The sequence below is a fragment of the Erithacus rubecula genome (genome assembly GCF_903797595.1).
Source record: "Erithacus rubecula genome assembly, chromosome: 9".
In the NCBI taxonomy this organism is placed as follows: Eukaryota; Metazoa; Chordata; class Aves; order Passeriformes; family Muscicapidae; genus Erithacus; species Erithacus rubecula.
The window spans coordinates 4,403,371-4,427,858 of record NC_136660.1 but is presented as its reverse complement, the minus strand read 5'-3'; the positions used below and the strand labels follow the sequence as shown (position 1 = coordinate 4,427,858).

General features: G+C 39.5%; 1 protein-coding gene across 5 annotated transcripts in view; it reads right to left on the bottom strand.

Moving 5' to 3' along the window:
* CTNNA3 (catenin alpha 3) overlaps positions 1 to 23,677 on the bottom strand; it is a 374,030-nt gene extending 350,353 nt beyond the window's left edge. For 2 of the 5 annotated variants that reach the window (XR_013775088.1, XM_079312297.1), the window contains exons 1-4: positions 19,486 to 19,619; positions 16,299 to 16,405; positions 11,068 to 11,260; positions 4,157 to 4,323 (exon numbers count right to left, since the gene is read on the bottom strand). Coding sequence is in view for 4 of the 5 variants with exons in the window: in XM_079312297.1 (XP_079168423.1) it covers positions 4,157 to 4,323; positions 11,068 to 11,260; positions 16,299 to 16,405; positions 19,486 to 19,510 (492 nt within the window). In the remaining variant the exon portion in view is untranslated. Of the gene's footprint in view, positions 1 to 4,156; positions 4,324 to 11,067; positions 11,261 to 16,298; positions 16,406 to 19,485; positions 19,620 to 21,400; positions 21,531 to 23,649 lie in introns of those variants that run through there. The other 3 variants (XM_079312296.1, XM_079312298.1, XM_079312299.1) reach the window with 2 other exon arrangements.
* Between the last annotated feature and the right edge of the window lie 811 nt (positions 23,678 to 24,488).

The following is a 24,488-nucleotide window of genomic DNA, read 5'->3' as shown; positions in this document are numbered from 1 at the left end:
CCAGTAGGAATTTATCATCTCACAGCTTGACAATTACTTGTAAAAATAAGTTACAAAGGAGCAGTCCAGAGACTCCTATCTCAAGAAAAGAAATGGACATCCAGATTCCTGCTGCACTCAAAAGAACACTCACTTTGAAAAAGCCAACTCCTAAAAGCAATTCTTTGGAAGCTGTTTGTCCTCTGTTACTTACCGGACATCCCAGAGTGCCACAGAATTTGCAGACTGTAATGATAAACACTGTAGCCCTGATTCCAAACAGCTGCATCCCATGTACCACACACAGACCTCTGATTGGTAGCAAGAATCTCAGTTTGAGGAGAAAATAAATAGGAGTATGAACCATTTACTCTCAAAGACTCCTGTTACTTTCTTAATACTCACGCTCCAGAAGTTCCCCCTGCCATGAGAGTGACCCACACCCAACAAAGGAAGGTGGCAAGCAGTTAGAACTTATTCTGGGCTACTGCTGCAAAAAAACAAAGTTTCTATAAACACATTAGGAACAAGTGGAGGGCTAAGGACAATCTCCATCCTTTATTGGATGCAGGGGGAAACATGGTGACAAAGAGGAAAAGTCTGAGGTACTTCTCTGTCTCAGCCTTCAGGAGCAGGACCACTTGTTTCCCAGGTACCCAGCCCCCTGAAGCTGATCACAGGATGGGGAGCAGAATGCATTCCCCCAATCCAAAATGAAATGTTTAGTCACCAGCTACACCATCTAAGACTCACACAAGTCCAAAGTGATCTGCTGGAGGGTAGGAAGGCCCCCACACAGGGATCTTGATCCATTAAACACAGCTCTGGGAGTTGAAGCAAGCCCCTAAACCTGAAGCACAAGGCAGCCCAAGATGACCTTCCTCTTTGATTCCATGTAACCGTAAGGAGTTCCTGCTCACAACATTTTTAATGCTGATGAATACTCTGCAGGAAAGGAAGGAACAGACAGCACTATGCTCACAGGGCCCAACTTCACAAGTTGTTTCTTATCTCTAGCCATTCTCTCTTTTTTTCCCCTGGCAGGAGTTTTAAATAAGTCTAAGCAAGCATTTTGTAAAGACCATGCTGTCTGAGGCATTCATGAAAAATAAGAAGACTTAGACAGTAAATCTACAGGCATGACATGAAGGGGGAAAAGGCAGATAAAACATGTTGGCTCAGCATGATCTGAAACCGATTAGAGAAAGACAGACTGCCAATGCTCTTTGAATAAGATTCTCCAAACTTGTTACTTTCCTGCTGTTCTCTTCTGATCAATGAATTCAAGCAATTCCATTAGTCTGTTAATTCACTTAATAAAATAATATCGAGCATTACTAACCATAATGGATGAGCTCTAACACAGCTCTGAATCAGAGAGTGCAATACACAAGACATCCCTTTGTCTGACCACATTTCTCACAACTCAGTTGTTTCTTTAGAGACTTCATTTAAGCATGGAAACTCAGACACAGATAGCTATTTATTTAAACTCTTACCTGTTAAAAAAAAAAAAAAAATTGTTGAAAGAAGGAAAACCTTTCTTTTTGGTGTGATGTACTTCATTTTTTCAGTCAACTCTAAAAGGATCTTCCTGTTTGCACTGCACCCTCTCAGTCTAATAGGACTGTGAATTCCACAAGTGGCCAGAAGTATTCTGTGCCAGAATGTGATCAGTCACTGAGAGTTTATACTGGCATCTAGTATGCATTATTTACACACACATTTATTCACACTTTGCTCGGTGAAAATCTGCTAGAATTCATTAAACAATCAAAACTCTCTTCATCAGCAAAACTTCTAAAAAAAAAAAAGCTAATATCCAGTTCACAAAGATTAAAGTTTTGAACATTTGGTTTGAAATCCCTGTCAGGATTATTAAATCCTTTCAAACTCACTTACCTGATACTTCTGGTTTTGAAATGTCACATTTCAGTATTTTTGTGACAAAAAATATCCAGTATTTTCAGTATTACACAGTATTTAATATGAAGACTTTATTCCACAGAATTCAAAAACACTCTTAAGTCTAAGCAAAATGTACAGAAAACATTATTGTTAGAGTCTAAATAAACTGGAAGAGATAGCTGAGGTTCATCTTTTTCTCCTAGATATACATCATCAGGCAGATGTGACAGTAGATGAGGCTTTCTATGACAGCCAGTCACATTGTCTTTGTTTTCTTTCTATTTTTATTCCCAGGTTACTGAGGAAATTAAAGTTTAATGATCCAGAGTGTATTCTGTCATTATAAAAAGGTATGGTTTTAAATGTCAGTGTGGGAATTAACTAATTTTAGTGACCAAGACCAAAAACTTTCAGCACTCTTTGATAAATATGTTTGAAAAATATTAGATACTTAAATAGGTAATTCCCAATTAAATACTTCCCTATTGAGCAAGATCTCACTAATACTGTACAGAGTTCTTTGATGATGCTGAACTGAATTCTTTCATTTTATACATGCAAAGAAAGAAAGGATCCTTGATTAGAATTTTTATGTCTTTTATCCTACCACTACTTTTTTTTTTTTTTTTAATTTTCAAATTAATTTTGGCTTAGTCCTTTCTAATGTCTTCATTCTACCCCATGAATATGATGGCTCTCAGAGACATGGAAATAAAGAGCAATGACATTTCCCATCTCTTAAATTATAACAGCAGTAACACCCAAGCCTGAAGAAGAGGATAATATGGAAGAAGTATTACAGTTTTAGAACAAGTGCAAAGAAAAGCAGTTAATGACTTTTAAGGAGTTGATTTTCAAGGCATATGAACTTGTAAAACCCAAAAATATTACAGCTGATACAGCAAAGACAAGGTCTACCTTGACACTTGTGTGAATACAATGTCTTTTTGTGGAAGCAAGTCCATGTTGAAGAAAAATTGAATTCCTAAGAGAGTTTTAAAGTATAGTGATTTTAGTTATACACTTAGAATAGAGCCAGATCACAATTCATTACAATATTTAACTGTATTTAAGTCTGGCTCAGTTAGCTGTGACCAAAAGTTGTTAGAAATTGAGGGATGTTCAATAGCATATGTTGAAGTTACATTAAGTCAATTTCTTAATTAGATGTCAACATAAAAAGACACCATTACAGCTAATACCACTGTTGGCAAGTTCAACAGCCAGAGCAGAGACTAAACAAATATGCAAAATGTAACCGTCTCCTCTAAGAGCTAGGGTGAGTCTTTTTGCACAGGCATTACTGAGAGTGTTATACCACACTCATTTATTCTAAGGGTTCATTTACAAATTCAGTTCTCCCTCCTGTTAAGGAGGAAGTATGGAAGAAGATGACAAGTTAATGGCACTCTTTGCATTGCTGAAGGTTTTCCTGAATGATACTCTACATTCTTTCATCATTTTCAGTTATATTTTGTTTTCATTTTCAGATGGAAAACATGAAGGGAATTAGATAGCTGTTTAGAAACACTGAAACTCTAGTAAGGAACACCACTTAATCTTAGTTCTCTCATGTAAAACATACTTAATACATCTCAAAAGAGAGCATCTAGGATTATGAAATTAAATATTAAAAATGTAATAGATTACCATGAAAAACATAATAATTTAAGAAAATTTTCCACAAACAGTACAAAAGACATGTCATTCTGACAAATATAAAAATATAGAAGAACACAGAGGCTCCTGCAGGTTAGTGTTAATTTAGCCTGTGGTACGTCTCTAGCAGTGGTCAGTGGCAGACCTTTCAAGCCCAGTATTGAAACACAACATTGCTTTATTACTAAATACTTTTCCTACTCTGATTTGGAGCCACATTTTCGTTCTCTCATCCTCACCAAATAGGATGTGCTTCAACATGGTCTCCTAAGTCACTGTGCTCTCTTGTGGCATGAGGCATTATGAGAGGTGGCACTGATTATTCACCTCTGCCCTGAAATATTAGCAAGTCAACAAAAATTTGTGCTTTTATCAGTCTGTTATAAATTACTGAAAGTATTGGTGGACAAAAAGAGGAACCAAAAATAGATCAAGTATACTGAGCTGCAAGTAGATGAGTTTTTTTGGTCCATTTCCAAATCTGACCCAGACTCTACACTTGCCCGGGTGTTATGTGCAAGGCTCAAGTGCAGGAGGAGTTTTCCACGCGGAGGAGCCCTGAGCAGACCCAGCTGCGGTCAGAGCAGCTGGGGGGAGCAGTGTTACTCACCACAGTCAGGTGCTGCAGCAGGAAGGCCACATCCTCCATGTCGGCCAGGATGAGGAGCCTGGTGACAGCGGCCAGCAGGGAGCGAGCTGCCGGGACAACAGCCTGCCTCCGGGGCAGGGAGCAGGGATCGCTGGTGAACGCCTCTGCTGACACCTGCAGGGCCTGACCTGCAAAAGGAACACACATTCCCTCAGGCTGCAGCACAACACACACAGGAAAGGAAGCCATTGAAGTTCTGGCAGTTATTTGGCAAGTTACAAGTATTGCCAATAAATTTGGTGTCTCTCTCTTGCTCTAATGCCTTGAAAAGAAGGTCAGTTATTACAGATCGTGCAGGTCAATGTTCCACATCCTTCACGATGTTCCCTTTTTGTTCCACAGCATTACTCAGTTCTGAAATAATTCCCTTGGCCTTCACTGCTCTTAACTGTACACTACAAAGCCAGGGGCTTTGTTAAACCCTGCTAGTCACTACTTGTTATATTACTATGTACTTTGGTGTCCTTGCTATCAAATAACTCCTGGTCACAGGAGGCAATCAAATACTGCTCTTCTCATTACAAATGTAAGTTAATGGAATGAAAACCTCATACATTCAAACATCTGACTGTCATAAAGTGAAATCTGTGCCACAGAGCTAGTGACTGCCAGTAGACAACAATATACTGCTCTCCAATGTGAAGTTTGGCAAATGAAATGCAGACAACAGTGACAAATACCATAAACACCTCAGGTGAAAAGGTGATGGAGCCAGACTGTGCCCAGCAACGGGGGGGGAAGCAATGGGCCCAAAGTGACACACAGGAGGTTTCATGTCAGCATCAGAAAATGTTTTTTCACTGCCAGAGTGCCTCAGCAGTGGCACAGGCCAACAAGGAAGGCTGTGGAGTCTCCATCCTGGGAGGTGTTAAAAGCCTGACTAGACATGGTCCTGGGCAGACTGCTGGCCCTGCCTGACCTGGGCATGGGCCTAGATGACCCTCAGAGGTGCCTTCCACCCATCAACAATTCTGCAATTCAATTCTGCAATTCTGTGAGCAAACACAAGTCAGAAGAGTCTGAATATAACCAAGCCCTTAGAAATGAGTGTGACACCAGCAGAGATGGCCAGATGAACACATAAAATCATATCCCTAAAATAGAGCCATGAGATGCAGGCTAGACAGATAGGAGCTACAAGTACAAACAGCAGAAAATGACAGCTCCAACAACAACATGATATTAAAACTTTTTTAAATTGCAGTAGACAGCATGACAGTCTGATGCAATTTAATCTATTTTTATTTTAATTCCCATCAAGTGGTTATTCTTCCATAATTACGTTTTGTCACTAACAATGAAACACAAAAAATGTCCTTTTAGTGGCACAAATAGGAATTCAGACAGACAGCAGTATTCATAGTATTTCAATTCTTTTAGACAATCAAACAAAAAGCAATTCAAAGAACCAAAGCCAGGATCTATCATAACTACACAATTACTGTCAGGCAGATATTCCCAAGACTCTGTTCAACACACCCAGATAGATGACTCCCAAAGTAAATGTTGCTCTACCATCAGCTGATCAGCTACTGCTGTGTCAAATGACTGTTACAGGTGCCTACAAAAATCTGCTCAGGAAAATGTAAAAACTTTATCCAGCACCAAAAATATCCATGGAAATTCCTTTACAAACAAGTGAACTGTGAGCCTGTTGGCAATCAGCTGACAGCCCGTGCCAGGCTGTCTGTACAGAGCTGCAGCACCACCAAGTGCAGGCAGTGAGCGCCCCTTAGAGACAGTGCTCAGCATCGCACTGACAGCACCCAAGTGTTCTGCACTGGTTTAGGAAACATCAACAAAATTGTGCTTTCTTCTTTTATTTCTTTGATTTTCTTCCTCCTTTTGAAATCACATCCAAGCATCACACTTTTCTATTTGCATTTACAACTTTACAGGCTTTCTCCTGTCATTTTTTAATTTCAACTGCAGCAATGTGAAATGCACATGGAATGCAGTGAATTTCATGCCATTCTTGTGTCCTCCCACAAGGAGGTACTGTTGCCAAGAAAGTCCTGTCACCCACTGCTGAACTGCACTATTAGAGGCTGATGGCCTCAGAACTCCAGAGAAACACAACTGACAATAGGAGCGCATTTACTAAGAGGGGGATAGACATACCAAAGAAAGAATTTCCAACATTTCAGTCTCAAATTTGAGAGAGCAGAAATACAAACAAGAAAAAACCCATAATGGTTTATAATAGAGAATCCTAAATTGCTTTGAGTTGGAAGGGACCTCAAAGATCATGTAGTTCCAATCCCCCTGCCATGGGCAGGGACACTCTCCACCATCCCAGGTGGCTCCAAACCCCATCCAACCTGACCTTGGACACTTCCAGGGATGGGGCAGCCACAGCTCCTCTGGCACCCTGTGCCTATGCCTCAACATTTTCATAGTGAAGAATTTCTTTCCAGTATCTCATCCAAAACACTCTCAGTCAGTTTGAAGCCTTTCCCACTTGTACAAAGTCCCTCTCCATATCTCTTGTAGGTTCCCCTTGGGTTCTGAGAGGCTCTGCAGGTATCTCCCCAGAGCCTTCTCTGCAGGCTGAACAAGCCCAGCTCTCTCAACCTGTCTTTAACAGGAGAGGTGCTCAATCCCCCTGATCATCTTTGCAGCCTCCTCTGGACTGGCTCCAAGGTCCATGACCTCCTTATGTTGAGGGCCCCAGAGCTGGATACAGTATTAGTGCAGTATTCCGCATGGGGTGTCACCAATAACAGAGCACTTATCAGCTCTTACACTAGCACGTGCAGCCTCAATTCTGCAGGCATGAACTAACACAGGAAGCAGAGTAAGTACCAGAGAAGGTTGGGAGTCAAGGTCACATCATAGCACAGAACAACATACCCTTTCTAAAAACACAAGATTAAACAATACAAGTCACCAGTGTGATCACCTGTTCCTACAAATATCAGCTCCATCTGCTTCAGCAAATAAAAGGATTCTGCTTCAGCCAGCCAGCTGAAGTGACACTATCAGTGTCAGGGCACAGCAGATCAATACCAACTGCATGTTCCAAATATTCAACACTGTGATAACTCAGATTCTCACAATAGCTTTCTGGAGCTGTTACAGTACATTTCTCTCCTGCCACAGAGTCTCTTATTCCACTCAGATACCGCTGGATTCTGTTGCATTGCAACTATTTCACCACTGCATATCAGGAAGTTCCACTTCCACATCTCATCCAGTTCTTCCTAACATGTAATCAGAGCCACCACACATCCCCATCATGCCTTACACCCACCTCTTCATTCTCCCTTTCCCACTCAGGGGGCACCTGATCCAGTGATGCTGATGTCAAAAGCTATTCTGCAGAGGATCTGTTCTTGGTTTGATGAAAGGAGGGTAGAGCACAGATTATTTTAAGCCATTTAAGTTCTGCCCTCCAGAACAAAAGTTCCTTAGATGCAGAATACACACATGTACATCTTCATGCAGGATGAGAAAGTTAAATTTACTTTTAAGATGAGGGGAGGGACAAATAAGAACACAGGATAATACAAAAGATCCCTATACCCTTCCTTTAATGAATGCCCTTTCAAGTAAGCTGCATTTCTTTCCAGCGAATGGTAGTGCTTTCCCTGCCATCCAACTCTCACCTCCCCTGTTGCACAGCAGAAGACATTAAATACGGCTATCTAAAATATCAAAGTATTTGTTAGAATTTCCTTTTAAAGAGTAACTCAAGCTCAGCATGTAACTCCAGCAAGTAACTTGCTTTCAATTCACTGCTCTGTGTGATGACAAGTTTATCAGGGAACACACTTGAGCATGATAACAGCTAAACACAAGGAACACTGACACTGCAATAGATAGAAACAAGGCAGACAACAACTGTTGTGTTTCTGACTATATATAGTCAGTCAGCAGTGGCAGTAAATACCAAACATTTCAGTTATGCCCATGCAACTGTTTGAAAACTGTAAGCCATCACACCTTGACATATATGCAAAAACTCATCATCCTGAGGATAACGCTAGACTTCAATTCAGATTTCTACAGCAACATTTTATCACATGAACAGCATCACTGTTTTGTCCTAAAACTGATTACATCTCAGAACCAGGACATGAATTCGAGGCTGACACTTAGTGCCAGAAGCATTCAGGGTAGAACAATGTTCCTTACACCCTTTGCATAGGGGTCAGCTATTCCCCAGAACATTGAATTAGGAGACAATCTTTTGAAATGCTGCATGCACATGAAATCTCTCAGTGAGAGTTTTTCAATACACTTACTTTGAGGGTTATTACACTATTTTAGAATAAAACTGTGGACATAAATAGCCTCTAACAAAGCTTTGCTGTATCAGACCAACAGGAAATCATGGCAGTTCTTCAGTTACTGGGCCAGTGGATTTCTGGATGATGCATACAGCCCACCACCCACACACTTTCCTGCTGACCCATTTAGCAGAGCTCCAGAAGATGTATGAAGATGTGAATAGGCCTTAAAAAGTACTTTCTTGAGAGGAAACAAAGGAAAATGCAGAGAATCTCTATTAAAACAATTGTCTCAAAGCTTATAAATCTCTGATAAAACTTTGCAGAAGCCAAAGGAAGCAGACACTATATTTATCAAGGTTAACATGTCTGTCATCCATTATAGCAACATCCTCTTTCAGAGGTCACTAACAAAATTCAACTAAACTTGAGACTCCAAAATCTCATCTACTGACAGTGCCAAGAGCAAGCTGTAGTCAGTGAAACCATATCCATGTCATGACTTCTGAAAACAATGAATCACACACAGATGAATTAAATACACCAAACATTACCCCCTCTCTTCATTTTTATCCCATTCATTTGCTCCTTTATTCTCCAAAGCATTATTATGAACAGGATTATCAGAAGCAGACTGAAAAACGTCTATCACTCATTTAAAAGGAGCCCAAAATTAATGAGCTCCAAAAGTAACAAAGGAGTGTTTTCCCACTGGCAACTGACATTCAGAAGGAATAAGTGTTTAATGCTCATGTTGCATCCCCAACTGAACAAGTTCAGCACGCGATACAAGGTAAAACACTAGAGGAGGTGAGACAGTATTTATTCTTTCCAGATCTCAGTGTGCAAATCTGAGTTTTGTTGATGTGAGTGAAATTATCTGAAGCACTTCTTCAAAATTCCATTATCCAGGAAATACAAGCTGTAGCCATGTGCAAAGCTTCCTAATTAATTTAAGATTGTATTATTAAAAGTACCTGCCAGTCACCACAGAAAATAATGCCCACAGAAAATTAAATACTGTATGCAACCATGGCTGCTCACCCACATCCCCTCAAAGAGCTTGAAGTAAATAACAGGAGACATTTAACAGCAGCAGAATGTGGCCTCAATAACAGGAAATAAAGTTACACGTGATGTAGCACACCACAAATTAAAAATAGCACACAGCTTCAAAGATTAAAAATATCTGCAAAATTAAGAAACTGCTGCTTTTTTTTACAATTGTTTCAACAATTTCTTAAAACTAACCTGTGCAGTTTGGCAAATTTGTGAAGGGAGATGGGCTGCAACTACTCACTTCATCATTGCATAATGATAGGTGATAACATGGCCTTAGCTTTCTTTTAGAATGTATGAGGTATATATAATCTACCTTATGTATTATTTATTTTTGCAGTTACCTCTGGTCTTGGCTGAGAATCCATAAATAATATAAAAATATTTCACATTTTCAATTTCTCTATGTATAAAAATCAATATAAAACTATATATTTTATTCTTACCTTGTGTTCTCAGCCTGTAATGGATGGGCTAACATTTTAAAGAGTACTCCAAAATGAATGATTTTGCAAGAGCCTCAGCTGCTCAGTGTGACAGATAACAGTGATACTTGCTGGTCATAACGCTTTTAATCACAAAGGACCTTAAGGTATCTCAGACACCTTATGCATTGATCAAACTCTAAACCACAGCTATCTCTGGATTCAGAGGAGGCCAAAAGCAAGTAATCACTGTCCTGAACAACAGCAGAGACTCAGAAACCACTCCAGCTGCATGTGCAAGATGATCAAATAAAATAAATTCACATTTAAAGAAAAACCTGATTAAGTTCCATCTTCAGTAAGGGTAGGACAATATCATTAAAACATAGATGAACTTTAACTTGTGATTTCTGCAGGAACACATTTAGCATGTTGGTCATGTGACTCATTGTCTTTGTGCTCACCCAAATATTCACAGTTTCCATGGGGAAAAGTAAAACAAGAAAACAACAGAGAGTCTGAAAGAAAATGGCTACAACATTCTCTGCAGATCACAAAAAATAGCCCAGTCCTGGGAATCAGGTTCAAAATGGAGAGATGAATATGACACAACAGAATATGGCACAACTCACCCGAGAGGAGCTGCTCTATCAGGAGGGGATGACTCTTATGGTAGGTCAAAGGATCCATCTTCCTCCTACTCTCAAAACATACCTCCACATTGAACTATTATACCTTCCCCACTGAAATCCTTATTAATGCATAAAACAGGCAAGATTTTAGGTTTAAAATTTTTAACTAAAAGGCCTTAATCTGAGATTCAGGTAAACAGATCAAGAAGTTAAAATATACATTAACTTTTAGTCGTGCTTAACAGCCACTAAAATGACCAAGAGGCATCCTGTCCTCATGAAAAGAAAGAAACCACTTTGCAAACAACAAAACTTCCACTGATACATGTATTTTTTCCCAATGGGGCTGAGCTCGCACACCTCACCTCCTCACAGGTGGTATCCCAGAATACAGGATTAGGCAGCTCCAAGTTCAGGCATTTCACATCACGATGCATTGACCAGAGGTGTGCCAGCATCACTTGGACACCAGGCACAGCTGCACCAGCTCCTCGTGGTGCCTGAATCGTTTGCCAGGTACTTACTCTCTTTCCGCACATCAGCGAGAGCTGCGTGAAGCTCCTCTTTAAACACAACTGCTTCCTTGGCAATGTTTTCTCCCTTGTCCAACAGGTTCCAAGTGGCTTCTTCCACAGAAGCAAGCAAGACACGAGCTCTTTTGGAACGGCCCTTTTTCTTACTAGAAGGATTCTGTGGACAGTTGACTAACGTTGTAACCTACATTTAAAAGAAACAAGAGACAATAATGGTTTAAGCTCTACAAGAGAATTTATATTGTTCTTAAAAATAAAATATAACTAAGAATAAACAAAGAGATTCCCTCTGCTTTAGAGGCAGACAGGCAAGCTCAGCATAAACACCAAGAATGGGCAAAAGGTATTGAATTCAATCTGGTGCAATTTTACTCAATATGTGTCATCTTTGTTTTCTTCCTTCTGTAGGATAAAGCAAAGTTAACAGAAATGTCACTGTTCTATTAACCCTGATACCAACACCTGTCACTGCTTGTTTTAAAACCTGTTCATAATACAATAAAAACATACCAGTGCTATCTGAGGAGGCTTCAGCAAGGCAGGAATCATGGAACAATTAAGGTAGGAAAAGACCTCCAAAATCATCAAGTCCAGCTGTCAAGCTACCATTGCCTAGTGCACCACTAAACCATGCCCCTAAAAACACCACATCCATGTTCTTCTTGAATACCTCCAGGGAGGGTGACTCCACCGTGTCCCTTGGCAGCCTGTTCCTGACAATCCTTTCAGGGAAAGAACTTTTCTTAATATCCAATCTAACCTTTCCTTGCTGCAACTTATGGCCATTTCCTCTTCTCCTAGCACTTGTTACTCGGGAAGAGACCAACCCCATCCCACCACAGCCTCATGGCAGGGAGTTGTATAGAGTGAGAAGTTACCCCTGAGCCCCCTTTTCTCCAGGCTGAGCCCCCTCAGCTGCTCCAGCCCCTTCCCCAGCTTCTTTGCCCTTCCCTGGACAGGCACCTCCATGTCCCTGCTGTCATGAGGGGCCCAAAACTGAACAGAGGACTCGAGGTGTGGCCTCAGCACTGCACCATGCCCTGGTCCTGCTGGCCACACCAGTTCTGACACAAGCCAGGCTCCTACTGGCCTTCTTGACCACCTGGGCACACGCTGGCTCATGTTCAGATGCTGTCAGCCAGCACCCACATGTTCTTTCTCTTCAGAAGTGCTGGGTCTTCCCATACTTCCAGCATAAGTCTTGCAGGGTGTCCCAGAACAAGTACCCAAAATGAGAACAGACACCTTTCAAAATGCTTTCTCTTCTTACCAAAGGGGTATCCCAGTGGCCAGAGCTCAGCACCTCCAAATTCTTCAGGGTGCTCTCAACACTAAAATTGTACATCAAATTGCCCAGAATTTGGATTTACTGCAGCTTAATCCGAATTGTATCTTTACCAAGGCTCTTCAACATCCATAAAGAACTTATTTTTATAGACCATCCCACTCCACATTCCTCATCATCTGAGTACAGCCTCCACACTCCAACAGAATGTTTCTGAAAGACTATTCTCTAAGGCATTGCTTGAGCTGTAACACTAAAGAGACACTCCCAAAACATTTTTAAGTGTTATAAAGATATTTTAAAGCACATCTTATTTTCATGAAGTTCACTGACTCTTTTTCATCATCCTACCCTGTTCTCTCTGCCAGAACAAGAGTAGTACAATGCTACACGTGCCTCAGCTCACCTTCAGATCTTGTCCATGAATTCATGCACTTGAGTGCTTTTCATGAATCATTACTGCTGAACAGAGCTGTGGAATATCCTCTGGGTAACATTTCTATAAACACATCTGTGAAACTTAAAAGCCTTGACCCCTGCACCATTCATGTGCAACATGAGTGGGAAAGGACTATCCACTTGACATCAACTGCTTTGGCATGCCACAAGGGAGAGAGCAACATAAATAACTCTGGCTCAGATTGTTAAAGATGAAGAAGGCTTGGGTATTTTTCTGACTCAAAGGAGAAAATGGAATTATTTATGGCACATAAATCAGCCAGCTGATAGAGAATGCACTGGGAATAAAAATCTTTATCTCTTATTTTTACAAACTCTCCAATGTCAGGTTAAGAACCTTTAAGACAGTTTCAATGACCATATATTTAAGAATGAGTTAGAGATTACAGGCTAATACTTCCAACAAGAAAGGCATAAAACACTACCAAAATTAGAAGTGGACCAAAAAATACTACCGAATAAAAGGTTTGTTAATAAATTTTAAGCCTTTAATCACTATTTCACTAGAAAATAATATATTCTACTTCACAGGTTTTTACTGTAGCAAAAAAAATTACTTTTTTTAAATGCAAAATATCATTCTATATACTGTTCATTGATATGCTGAGGAGGAAAGGAAATAAAACAAATGAAAAAGTTTTTAAAAATGATCATTCCTGCAGGTGAAAACCCTTGACTGTAAGACCCTACATCTTCAGCATCACTGTCAGGAAATATTGGAGGCAGCAGGTGATCTCAAATACGAGTCAAAATTTGTTAGATAGCTCTTTGCTCATGGAGATAATGGAAAACAGAAAAGCTACTCTGAATTTCTCTAACACAAAACCCCAATGAGGAATGTGAAACCTTTATACAGTCCTACCCAGAAAGAATTGAACTACAGACTAATACAGTGTGCCACTGTCAACAGGGCTTGTACTGTAGTAGCAGAATATACAATCACTGACAACTTTCTAAGAGAAAAGAAAAGCATTTCCCCATGAATCCTGCTCCTGGATCTCCCAGCTGTGAACACCCTCTTGCTGCCATGCACAGCAGATTCCCCAGCTAGCTCTGGTAGGAGCAGCAGGGTTGTGCTAAGGGCACAAGGGGTTTTTAAGCCCTTTTCTAGGCCATGTGCCACCACACTGACAGAGCTGCATGGTGCTGCTGTTGCTTGTTATTGTCATTGCTTATAGGCTGAAGGGTGAGGTTTCTTGTGGGGCCATGGTTATGCCAAATACTGAGTTTCTAGGAAACTCTGAAGCAGTACTTCCAATGCTATATTCAGTTACAAGCAGCACTTAGAGACAATCTCTCAGTTGTGCAGTAGTTCAGGGAGTGATGTCTTCGTACCTTGAGTATTGTAATAGTTGCTTCACCCTTATCTTAATATAAAAAGTATTTTTAAGCATCAATCACAAATCATTCTTTTTTGTTAATAATGTAGTGCAGCATAACTAGATGTCAATCCCTAGGCATTTAAGAAAAGACATGAACTCAGTGACTAATGAACACATCAGAACCCCTGCCCACCGTTTCAAACTCAAAGTATTGCCCATACAAACAAACACTGGCTGATCCCACCCAGTGAGCAGAAGGTAAACTCACCATATTCAGAACTAAAACCAACAGTGTGTGTTTTCCCTATGGTCTGTGGTGTGGGTGACAGATGGGAACACACGCCTTTCAACTTGCCTGTTTTTCATCCAAGTGATCCAAGGGACTCCAAAATGCAGGCATTTTTCTACACATTGTGTCAGCTGAGCCATGCTGACTTTGGCAACAACCTTTTTTAATATGCCAGATGTGTTGATTGAGAACTAAACTGAGAAGCCTTCTGTTCAAAACTAACATCCTCAAAACACTTGGAATCAAATAAAAGCCACACACAGACAGAGGGAAAACCCCAGGGCAATTCAGGGACATTGTTTTATTCCAAGGATAGAGAAGTTGCCAACTCACAGAAGAGTTTACACAAAATAGTTGCTATGCTATTTTCAGAGTTTCATAGTAATCACCCCTGCCAATTGCACAGTGCAGAGAAGAGAGGCAATTCAGCAAGTGATTTGCTGCTATTTCCACAACTACTTCCTAGTTACATCCCAGGCTGGTTTTGCCTCAGTTTTTTCCTATATTGATGCTGCTAATCTGATGACTGCCCTAATACTCAGCAGAACTGGCTAGGACAGACTTCTGAGAACCTCAAGAACGTCCATTGCTTCTTTCTTGCCACAGCATTACAAGAGTATTAAATAAATAAATTACAACAGAAATCTCAAAATTAAGTTAAACTGTGTTCCAAGCAGCTGTTGCTAAAGTGAATCTGGCAAGAACATCATTTATCTGTGACTGGATTGATTCTCTTTATAATCACAGATTAATTCTCATTCATTACCTTTCCAGCCTCTCAATCACCCCTCATTGAATATAAGCTTTAATCCCTACTTTTATATTTTCAACATTTTCTTTCAAAGGATCCACTCAAAACATAAGTTTTCCTTCTACAGGTCTGAAACAAGCAAAGCATTAAGCTTAAGAGAGAGAACAGACAGTCAAAATTTTCTCTGAGAACCAAAGTATTTCCAATTTGAACAGCCTCAAGCTTTTCAGTGGTTGAGAAGAGCTGAGAAGAAAAAAAAACCCCAAAACTTAGATGGTTTCTTTGTTTTATTCTGGGACTGCACTTTCTTTGTTTTGTCAGGTTTCTTCAATCCTGCAAAACTCAAACCAAAATTTCTTTACTTCCTCTAAAAACACCCACAGTGTTGCAACTGCCTGAGCACAGTCTGACCTACTGATCTACAAGAGGTTTTTAAATTCAGTCTATCAAGACATCTATTCTTACTACTTTGAAACTAATTTTATAATCCATCCACATATCCTTGACAGCTTCCACAAACCATTGACCTGGTAAACTGAGGGGTTTTACACCATCAATCACATCCAGCTAAAAATAAGTAAAAAAAGGTGGACAAATGAGAGAGAGGCAGCTCAGTTAATAGCAGCCGGAAATGAAGTTATGATAGAAAAGCAAAGGTTACTTTCTGAGCAAAATAACCTTCCAGAAGGGAAAAAATGAGTAATGGAGGAAAAGACAAAAATTTTAAAAATTCAAATACAATGAATAATTAATAAAAGAAAAGAAACTGGATGAGTTAGGGAGAGGCAAAGCTTAAAATGGGGAAAGCACAACTTTATTTTTAAAGAATTACTTATTTCATGCACTGGAAATCCATTTGCAGTGTATTCTACATTTAAGCACCTCTCAGATACCACTGTGCAAGAGACCAGCCAGAACATGCAGCATTTACTATGACAGACTGGGTGGCAAAGCTGGAAGTGACCAGATGAATGACTCAATCTGGAAGAGCTCCTGACCCAGAGAAAAGTGCACGTGCAGGAGAGCTGTGGGTGTGGCTTTCAGGATAATGTCCTTAGTCCAGGTTCTAATTCCCTTCCCTCGGTGGTTATCCAGTTTATCTGCAACTTTAAATACCTGAATTATCAGTGGTTCCAGTAATTTCTCCACTGTAAATGTCTGGATCTGCAGATTCCGAGGATCAATTTTCAGTTTAATGTTTGGCACTTTGGTTGACATTTCACCTGGGTACAAAACAAGAGAAGTGCAATAAGCCAATTAACAATGACTACAAGCCTCATTGCCTTCTGTCAGAGCCCAGAGACTGCCCATGTGAGTATGAACTTGCTTCATATCAGGCTTAGGATTTCAAGACATACAATTAGCTTTTCCAATTCCCCATTTCTAAATTGTGAAAAAAATATATTGGTACTTACATAAACTGCAAAATCATAGATTTAAAGTACATATAACTCCTTATATTCACTTACACATTTCTACATTGACTTCGTGTTTAAAAAATACAAAAAGGATAATTGAATTAGAATACCATTGAATAAAAGTCCTCTACAAGTCTAAAAAGGAGCTTTAAAGCAAAAAAAATTAAATTCCATTACTAAATTTATCACAAAACAAAAACATTAATGCTATGTGCACACCATCTGTATCTTATCCCATGTGCCAAATTACAGGGGTTATAATAAGCACCTTAAGAACAAAAAGCAAATACAGCAGCTCTTAAGATTTCTGGAAATTAACAGCGGGCAAAAGTGAAACATTTAGTTATTTTATACCCTGCAATAACAAATATTTTTAAAGTGTCAAGACAGATTAAGTTGAGAAAACCTAATACTGAAATCAATAAGATGGAAGTAAAGCTAAGTAAGGTCTTTAAAGTGAATAAATCATTAATTAGGAACTTGATGCAGAATCTACTGATGTGAATTAATAGTTTTCACCAAGTTAACTGGGCCATGGCTCAGGCCATTAGCCTGAAATGTGTGTGTGTCAACAAAGAATTATAACTGCTTTAGTTGGATTGCAACCGATTACCACCCCAAAATAAAAGACATTTTAAATTTTGCAGTAACGTAAATTCCTATAAAACACAACTTGGCAAAGCCTTGTTAGCCAAGGAAGACTTCAAATACACAAATAATGGATATGTGTCCTTTTAAAGCAAGACTTATTACAACCATTGCTGCTGTATAATACAGTAATAATGTACTGCAATTGTACAGGCTGGAGAGATATATTGTCACCTTCCAGTGAACCTAGCACTGATTTAATACACCACAGTAGGTTTGGGGTAGAAATGGATCTCAAGAGCTACCCACACTTCACTTAAAAGCAAAGACAATATGAGCAGTAATTGAAGAATTAAGGTATAAAGCAATTTAGGGTTTTGCCATTCTTATTAAAGGTTACACAAGCACCAAGTTTTTCTTTTATTACAAACCATGCTAGTGGCAGACCTAAGTTCCCACAAATTCAGCTGCATCCAGCCAGGTGATAGGATATGGAATGAACTGATTTTTCAGCTTTAATTCTGAGCCAAAAGACAAAGAAAAAAGAAACCTGAGATCAGACTGACCAGAAGAAAAAACACTTTTCCTTCCACAGATATGAATGGAAAGAGAAGTCTAGAAATGCCCATCACAACAGTTGCAAGCAGACAGCATCGACTGTGCTGTGAATTCTTTTCTGGTCAAACAGACACCAGTGACAAGGGGACAAGTACACCAGATGGAGACAGCACTTGGTGCTTCTACTGGGCCCTAAAGAAACCTATAGCTGACTCAGGTTATTTTCTTGCAGATACCCTCATGCTTTTACTTTGCAGTGGCTTCCCCACAGGTCCTTGATAGAAGAGAGTCAGCACCTTCTTTGCTCAAAATGGAAAAATAAAAGCTTTCTGCTGCTTGCTCTCCATTCTCACAGCACAATCTCCTCTGCTTCTCATCTGCAATAATATGTTTTTTTTAAACTTTGGCAGATAAATGTGGAGTTGTAATTAAAGCCAATTCCTGTTACTAGAGGATCCCTGTGCTCCAGAATCCCACCACAGAGCACTCTCAAACTCGGGAAGTATCACAAATCCAACGCCATTTTTCCAGGTCAGAAAAAATGTGAATCCATGTGTCTTGACTTTGCCTCTTCTGGGTTGTTCTGTGTTTTTTGCTTGTTTGTTTGTTTCTTACTCTTATCCCATTGTCTAACATCAGCATTTTTATTCTTTGCTGGAGCCCTGTGTTCAAAAGCAGTTAAGCTTTTAGCCTTGAGTCAGGCCCATAATGAAACATCAACTGAAAGTCAATTGCAAAAACTATTGTCTCTGAAAATTTCAATTATATTCTAAGATATAAATAACTCACTTAAGGGCTCACCTGCTGATTACAGCAATATTTTTAAAGTAAAATTCTAATGCTTCCTGAAACTTCCTTAAAGCAGAAAGATAGAAACAGTTTTGCAAGCCAATACAGCAAAAACTACAAGATCTTAAATTATTTTGATAATCTGACTACATTTTTAAGCTTACCAGGCTCTCCTTACTGTTATATACCACATTGGCTAATCAATATTTAAATTGGATTCTTTAATTACTTTTTTTTTAATTAAGGCAAGGACAAGAGGTGATAGAAACAAAAAAACACGGCCATCCTGGGATTTTCTCTGGCATTTCTGCTTTCTCAGTGAACCTCTGTCCTTTCAGATCATATTCATTAAGATGACAAAATCTGATGCTTGCCTCAGGAAAAAATGAAAATCCCACCTTCCATTTTTTTTTGGTTTTAATGCACTTGTCTGTTCCAATATAACACCCCCCTAACTACAGCAGGGGCCTTAACTGTGATATATTTTGGTAAAAGGCTGCATAACCTCACACTCAGTCAGATTAACCTTTCCAGGAGGCAATCTCAGCCCTGTACACCAGCAGCTCTTACAACACTTAGGATGTTAAGCATGTGTTACAAGACGCAGTTGTGTCCCAGAACAGCCAGAAAAGCAACCACCTGTGCTACCAAGTGCTACCAACCTCAAGATAATGAAAATTTTGTCTTTTCATCAGATGCCAAAACTATTGAGTCTTTTGGTACCAGAAGAAAAAGACATTGGAAAAACAGCCAAAGTCTATATCCTCTGCAATGCAACATGAACACAGTTCCTGCAGCTTTTTTTTAGAATCTGTAAGTACACTGTACACAGACATTAACTAATAAGTGTCAGAAAGCAGAGCCAAAGACATTCTGCATCAATTAGAAAACCTTTACTTTAGAATCCATTTCCTGCTAGATTGTTAGAAAGCCAACAGTGCATCACTCACCTATCCTAGAAAACATATGGTCCATATTCAGCACTAAAACAACTGTCTATGTAATTTCCTTGTGTTAGGAACTTCAGTGCAAGTGCCTCGGCTCACCATTGGGCTTCTGAGGCATCTGCAAGGCACTGCCTGACAAGCTCCCCAGTGTATTTCAGGATGAGTGACAGCACACAGCGGCTGCTGGAGGGGTGGCAGGGGGATGGGCATCCTTAAAGCTGTATAGCAGAGCACAAGCACAGCAAAAAGTTTGGAGCTGAAAAGGTTTTGAACAATTAGATGATACAAAGCATGAAATTACTTGTACTTCCAGTGATTATTCTTGGAATCTTCAGCACAGCAACTGCCTTGCCATGCATTCTGACTGTATGCCTGTTGCAGTCTGGAGGCAATGACTCACTCTCAGACTCCTGAACTGGACAGCAAAGGGATTCACAAAGCTCACACCCGGGAACTTGGCACCGAATTTGTTTTCTCTCTTGTTTTTTCTATTGTATGGTACTCTTCAATGGCACACAATGCATTATCCTAGCAATTTCAGAAAATGCAAAGGCCTATTGCCTTCTATAAAATGAAGAAAAATTCAAACAAAATAGTCAGGATTTGTATTTTTTACCAAGATGCATATGGACAGGGAATCTGAGGATTTCCAAGATATGAAACATTGCTGAGAATACATAACAGAATTTTTTTATTAGTCTTTATCAATTTCAGTACTTCTTATACAGCATCATTGCTACAAACAGCACCCTGTGAATAAGATTTGTCAGTCTTTTTCTACAGTCAGTGCTGCAAGTACAAATCAGACTTCATAGAAGCCACAAAAACAATTTCCCTTTAACTCTCTAGCTGATACATGAATAAGATATTCAGGATGCCAAAATCTGGCTCAGGCACAGAAAAGTCCATGCTGCTGTACTGCAAAGAGAAGACCTCCTGCAGGCCAGACCATGCTCTGGAATGGAGTAGTATCTCTGACACCTGGGAAGGATCTGGCCCATTTAGCATCAGGTAAAACCCATAAAGCACCTGCTAAATTATTTAAATTTCCAGACAAAGCTGTCAGGCTACTCTCCAACCATCTCAGATTTCATCATTTCTTACCACTAGCAACAAGAAACATGGCTATTAATGCACAGACAGCAGAAAGGAGACCTGGGGAAGATGGCAAGATTCAGAACCATTCATAACATTTATTCACTTAAAGCTCCTTTATTTAAACAGACTTTGCATTTAGGTGTAGACTGGCAATGAAGTAACCAGAAGTTTTTTTTAATCTTAGCCCCAAAAATTAAAACCAAAAAACCACAGCACTTCCTTTTGCATTTCCTTTTCATTCTGCCTGTGTTTACTTTCTCCCTAGAGCACTTTTTCAATCCGCATCTGAAGAGCAGTTAAAATTCACAACTACATAAGATTTCCACCAAGTTCTTCAACATAGTTCTCAGCATAAATAATGTGATACATCATACCTTACAATCAATCTAACAAGGAAAACAGCCTAAGCCTAGTTCTTTATGGATATTGGTGAAACCCCATGGCAAGCAGTTCATGACTGACCTAATGGCATTAAAAGGTTTAATCAAGGTTTATGAAAAAAAACATAAAAAGACAAAAAAAAAATCTACTTCAGCTTAATAAACTTCTCTCATGAAAACTTCCTTTTATCTAGTGAGATAAAAATTTAAGAATTTTCCCAGGTTTATAACACTCAGAACAAGCTCTCTTTTCCTTGCTCAGTAATCATATTTACTTTTCCTACAGTGCTTTCTATCAAAGCACAGTTTCAAGCAGAGGTGGTGTTCCAGTATCAAATCAGGAAATAGAATTACAGAGGAAATAATATTTGCTCAAGATCAGAGAGAATGCCAGTGGCAGAGTACTGGAATAAAACCATAACACTACTGAAGCACTTTACCTACACATTCTTTAATTGAGGCCAAAAAGCAGGCTGAGGAGAGTAAAACCTTTTCAGACACTATAAATCTATAGAAGACCATCTCTCTTCCATACTCCTATGTTAAAGTTGCCCTGACACTGGTATTGCTTACTCCCAGGAAGGTCAGAAATCACCTCCCTTAAACATCCTATCAGAATCCTTCCTTTGGTGAACACACACTCAAATACCAGGAGATGTTCCAGCAGAAGTGTGAACCCTGCAGCCTGAGCAGCTCCACAGCCTTTGGCTTAGTACTGCCACTCTGGACTGTTTCTCAGACAACAGCTATCCAAAAATGTGTAACTGCCCTGAGCAGCCACTGCAAGAAAAATCTCCCCACTGAAGTATAACATGGAAACTAGGGAACCTGACATTATCTCACTACCAGTAAACTAAATAATTTCGCTCATCAGTGGAGTTCCACTGGATATGCACCACTGTGGGTGACAGCAGAATTAACATAATACAGCTTAGGCTAGAAATACTTTAATAATCTAATGTCTGTAACATTCCTTCCACGTACATTTTTGCAGGTACTGGAGTATTTGTTCTGAAAACTAGAGTTCCAATATTTAAGGAACTGAAAAAGCACTTACCTTAAAAAAAAATAAAAATAAAAAAACTGGAAAAAAAAAAAAAAACCCACCACAACAACCACAAAAGAAGGTGGTGTGACATCAGATGGCAGCATTTCATTTAAAAAAAAGATCATTAATGTATTTTGGACCTATCTGAAATTCTTAAATAAAAACCAAAATCCTTCCACATGAGTCTCAGTGCTATTTTCACTGTGTGCAGTTTGAACAAGGACTCCTCTCTATTTAAGTGGCACACAGCTCTTCCATGGATGGTTATCTGAGCTCCTGACGATAGGTTAAGGAGGTCTGGCTCCAAGCCCTCCCTTCTGTTATCACATTTAAAGTGTTCCTATCTGTGTTCAGAACCAGAGACCCTGTTCAAATACAGTTCAAGTTGACCTTTCACTAAAAATAGGATATTGTTTAACTCATGAGAGTAATAGACAATAGAAATTCCAAGAGGTGCTACTGAAAGGTTTCAAATTTTATTCACTGTAAATACAATTCCCTATTACCCCTTATTGCTATTTGCTGATAGTTATCTATTACATTACACTCTGCAGTTTTGCTTTAAAAATGTGCCTCAACTGCAAAGAGGTCAAAAATAGGGTTTCTTCTTTGTAGAGCTGCTACTGATTTTGCCAAGAGATTTGGTTGTTTCCTACCCATGCCCTACTCCAGGGTGATTCACAAGCATGTACCATTTCACAGAGCTGTCTTCCAACTGATATAAAGGTTTTGTCTAGTGATCTAAATAGTGTTTTAGTATTCTAGAATAGTAGTATTCTTCTCCACTGCTTACAGACATGCCCAAAACAACCCCAAAATTAAAGGCAGCAAAGGTGACTGATACTTTTTATACAGAGAGAGAGGGAAAAAAAAACCAACCAAACTTGGTTCCAGGGTAAATCGATTTCTCAACATTTCCTAGTTTGACAGATTTGCACTAGAAAAAAACAATTCATTATGGTTTCTTTAACAATTCCTTGTGGTTTATTCCTAAATGCCTGTCATGACAACTAATTTTTGCTGTTGGATATCTCTGGGGCTTCACTATGTCTGAACACAGCTCTTGTCTTCAATTTCACCTAACAGAGAAGTGTATCCATTGAAATATGCACAATGTTACACTGAATGTAACAGCCCCCCTTTAGCCCTCTATTATAATTAATACTTTTTTATATTTCAAAATTTTTTTGAAATGGTACAAAATTGTGCAATAACTCATCACTTTCCCACTGAGGTGTAATCAACGTACATTTACACAAACCTTCCTTCAATTAGGTGCAAGATCCAGCAAAGTACCAGAAGACAAGCTAAACTTCTTAAAGTAATAGCATCCATACAACACTTTATCCTTCCTTTTCCAATATGCCAAAACAGCTTCTCATATTTGGAAAATGCACGAGCACACTACACAACTTCGGCTACTGGCTTGAAGTGATAAAACCACGATGATTAAAATATTTATAAAATTCAGATTTTTTTTTTTTTTAATCATGTTTAAAAGTTGATTTTTTATAAAGCTAACTGAGAAAACCAGCCTTTAAACTTTTGGAGTGATTATTTTATTAGGCAGCTGTGGTTCCATTTGTAGCTTCATGCACTTGCACTAAGAGGAAAGCTGCCCACATTCTTCTTCAATCTTACCTTTTGAATCAAGACTGCAATGAAAGGAGCTCCTGGAAACAGCTGTGTGAAGAACTCCTCTTGATGCAGCTGGACTCCACGGGCACCCACAACCAGGCTGCAAATGGATGCCTGTCAGCCCCAGTAGGTAAGGAGCAAAATGGGAGGGCAGCACTCCACTGGAACTCCTCCCAAAATGGTACTGCCCGACTTCACCCACAAGGAGCTACTGAAAATACCACTGAGAGGCACCCAAGCTCAGTCCTAGCCTCACAAACCAGGTCTGACACGGGGCTTTTAGAACCTAAATCAGACACCAGAGAAGGCAGTGGCAAAGCCCCCCTCAAAAATCCATGAGGTTCGGGCTGAATATGAGAACGGAAAGGGGAAGAAGGAAGTCAAAGGCCACTACTGTAAATCCACAATCAGATATAGATACAATGCACATCTCCTTCACTCACCTTCACAAAACACTCAAAACACACTTCTAGATTGATAATCTCCCATTTGTAAGATTTTCCTCCAAGGCAGCCATTTAAAAAATGGGTATGAGTACCATGAAGGGCATTTTACAATATACGTGGAAGAAAAAAACCCTCCTAAAACTCCTGAAGGGCAGAGGTTGCTCAATATTTCCATCTGTTCTGCTGGAGACTGAAAGCCTTAAATCATTCAGTCTGAAAATTTGAATGAGGTCCACATTTTCATTTTGGAAAATTTCAACCAAAGCAGTTTCGCCATTTTTAGTTGATTTAGAGGCAAAAAGGGCACAGATGGCCTAAAGGTTGAGTAACCTGACACCACCTAACAGCACTAGGGAGACTCAAGAAGGAATGAGGGGGAAAAAACCAAACCTAAGG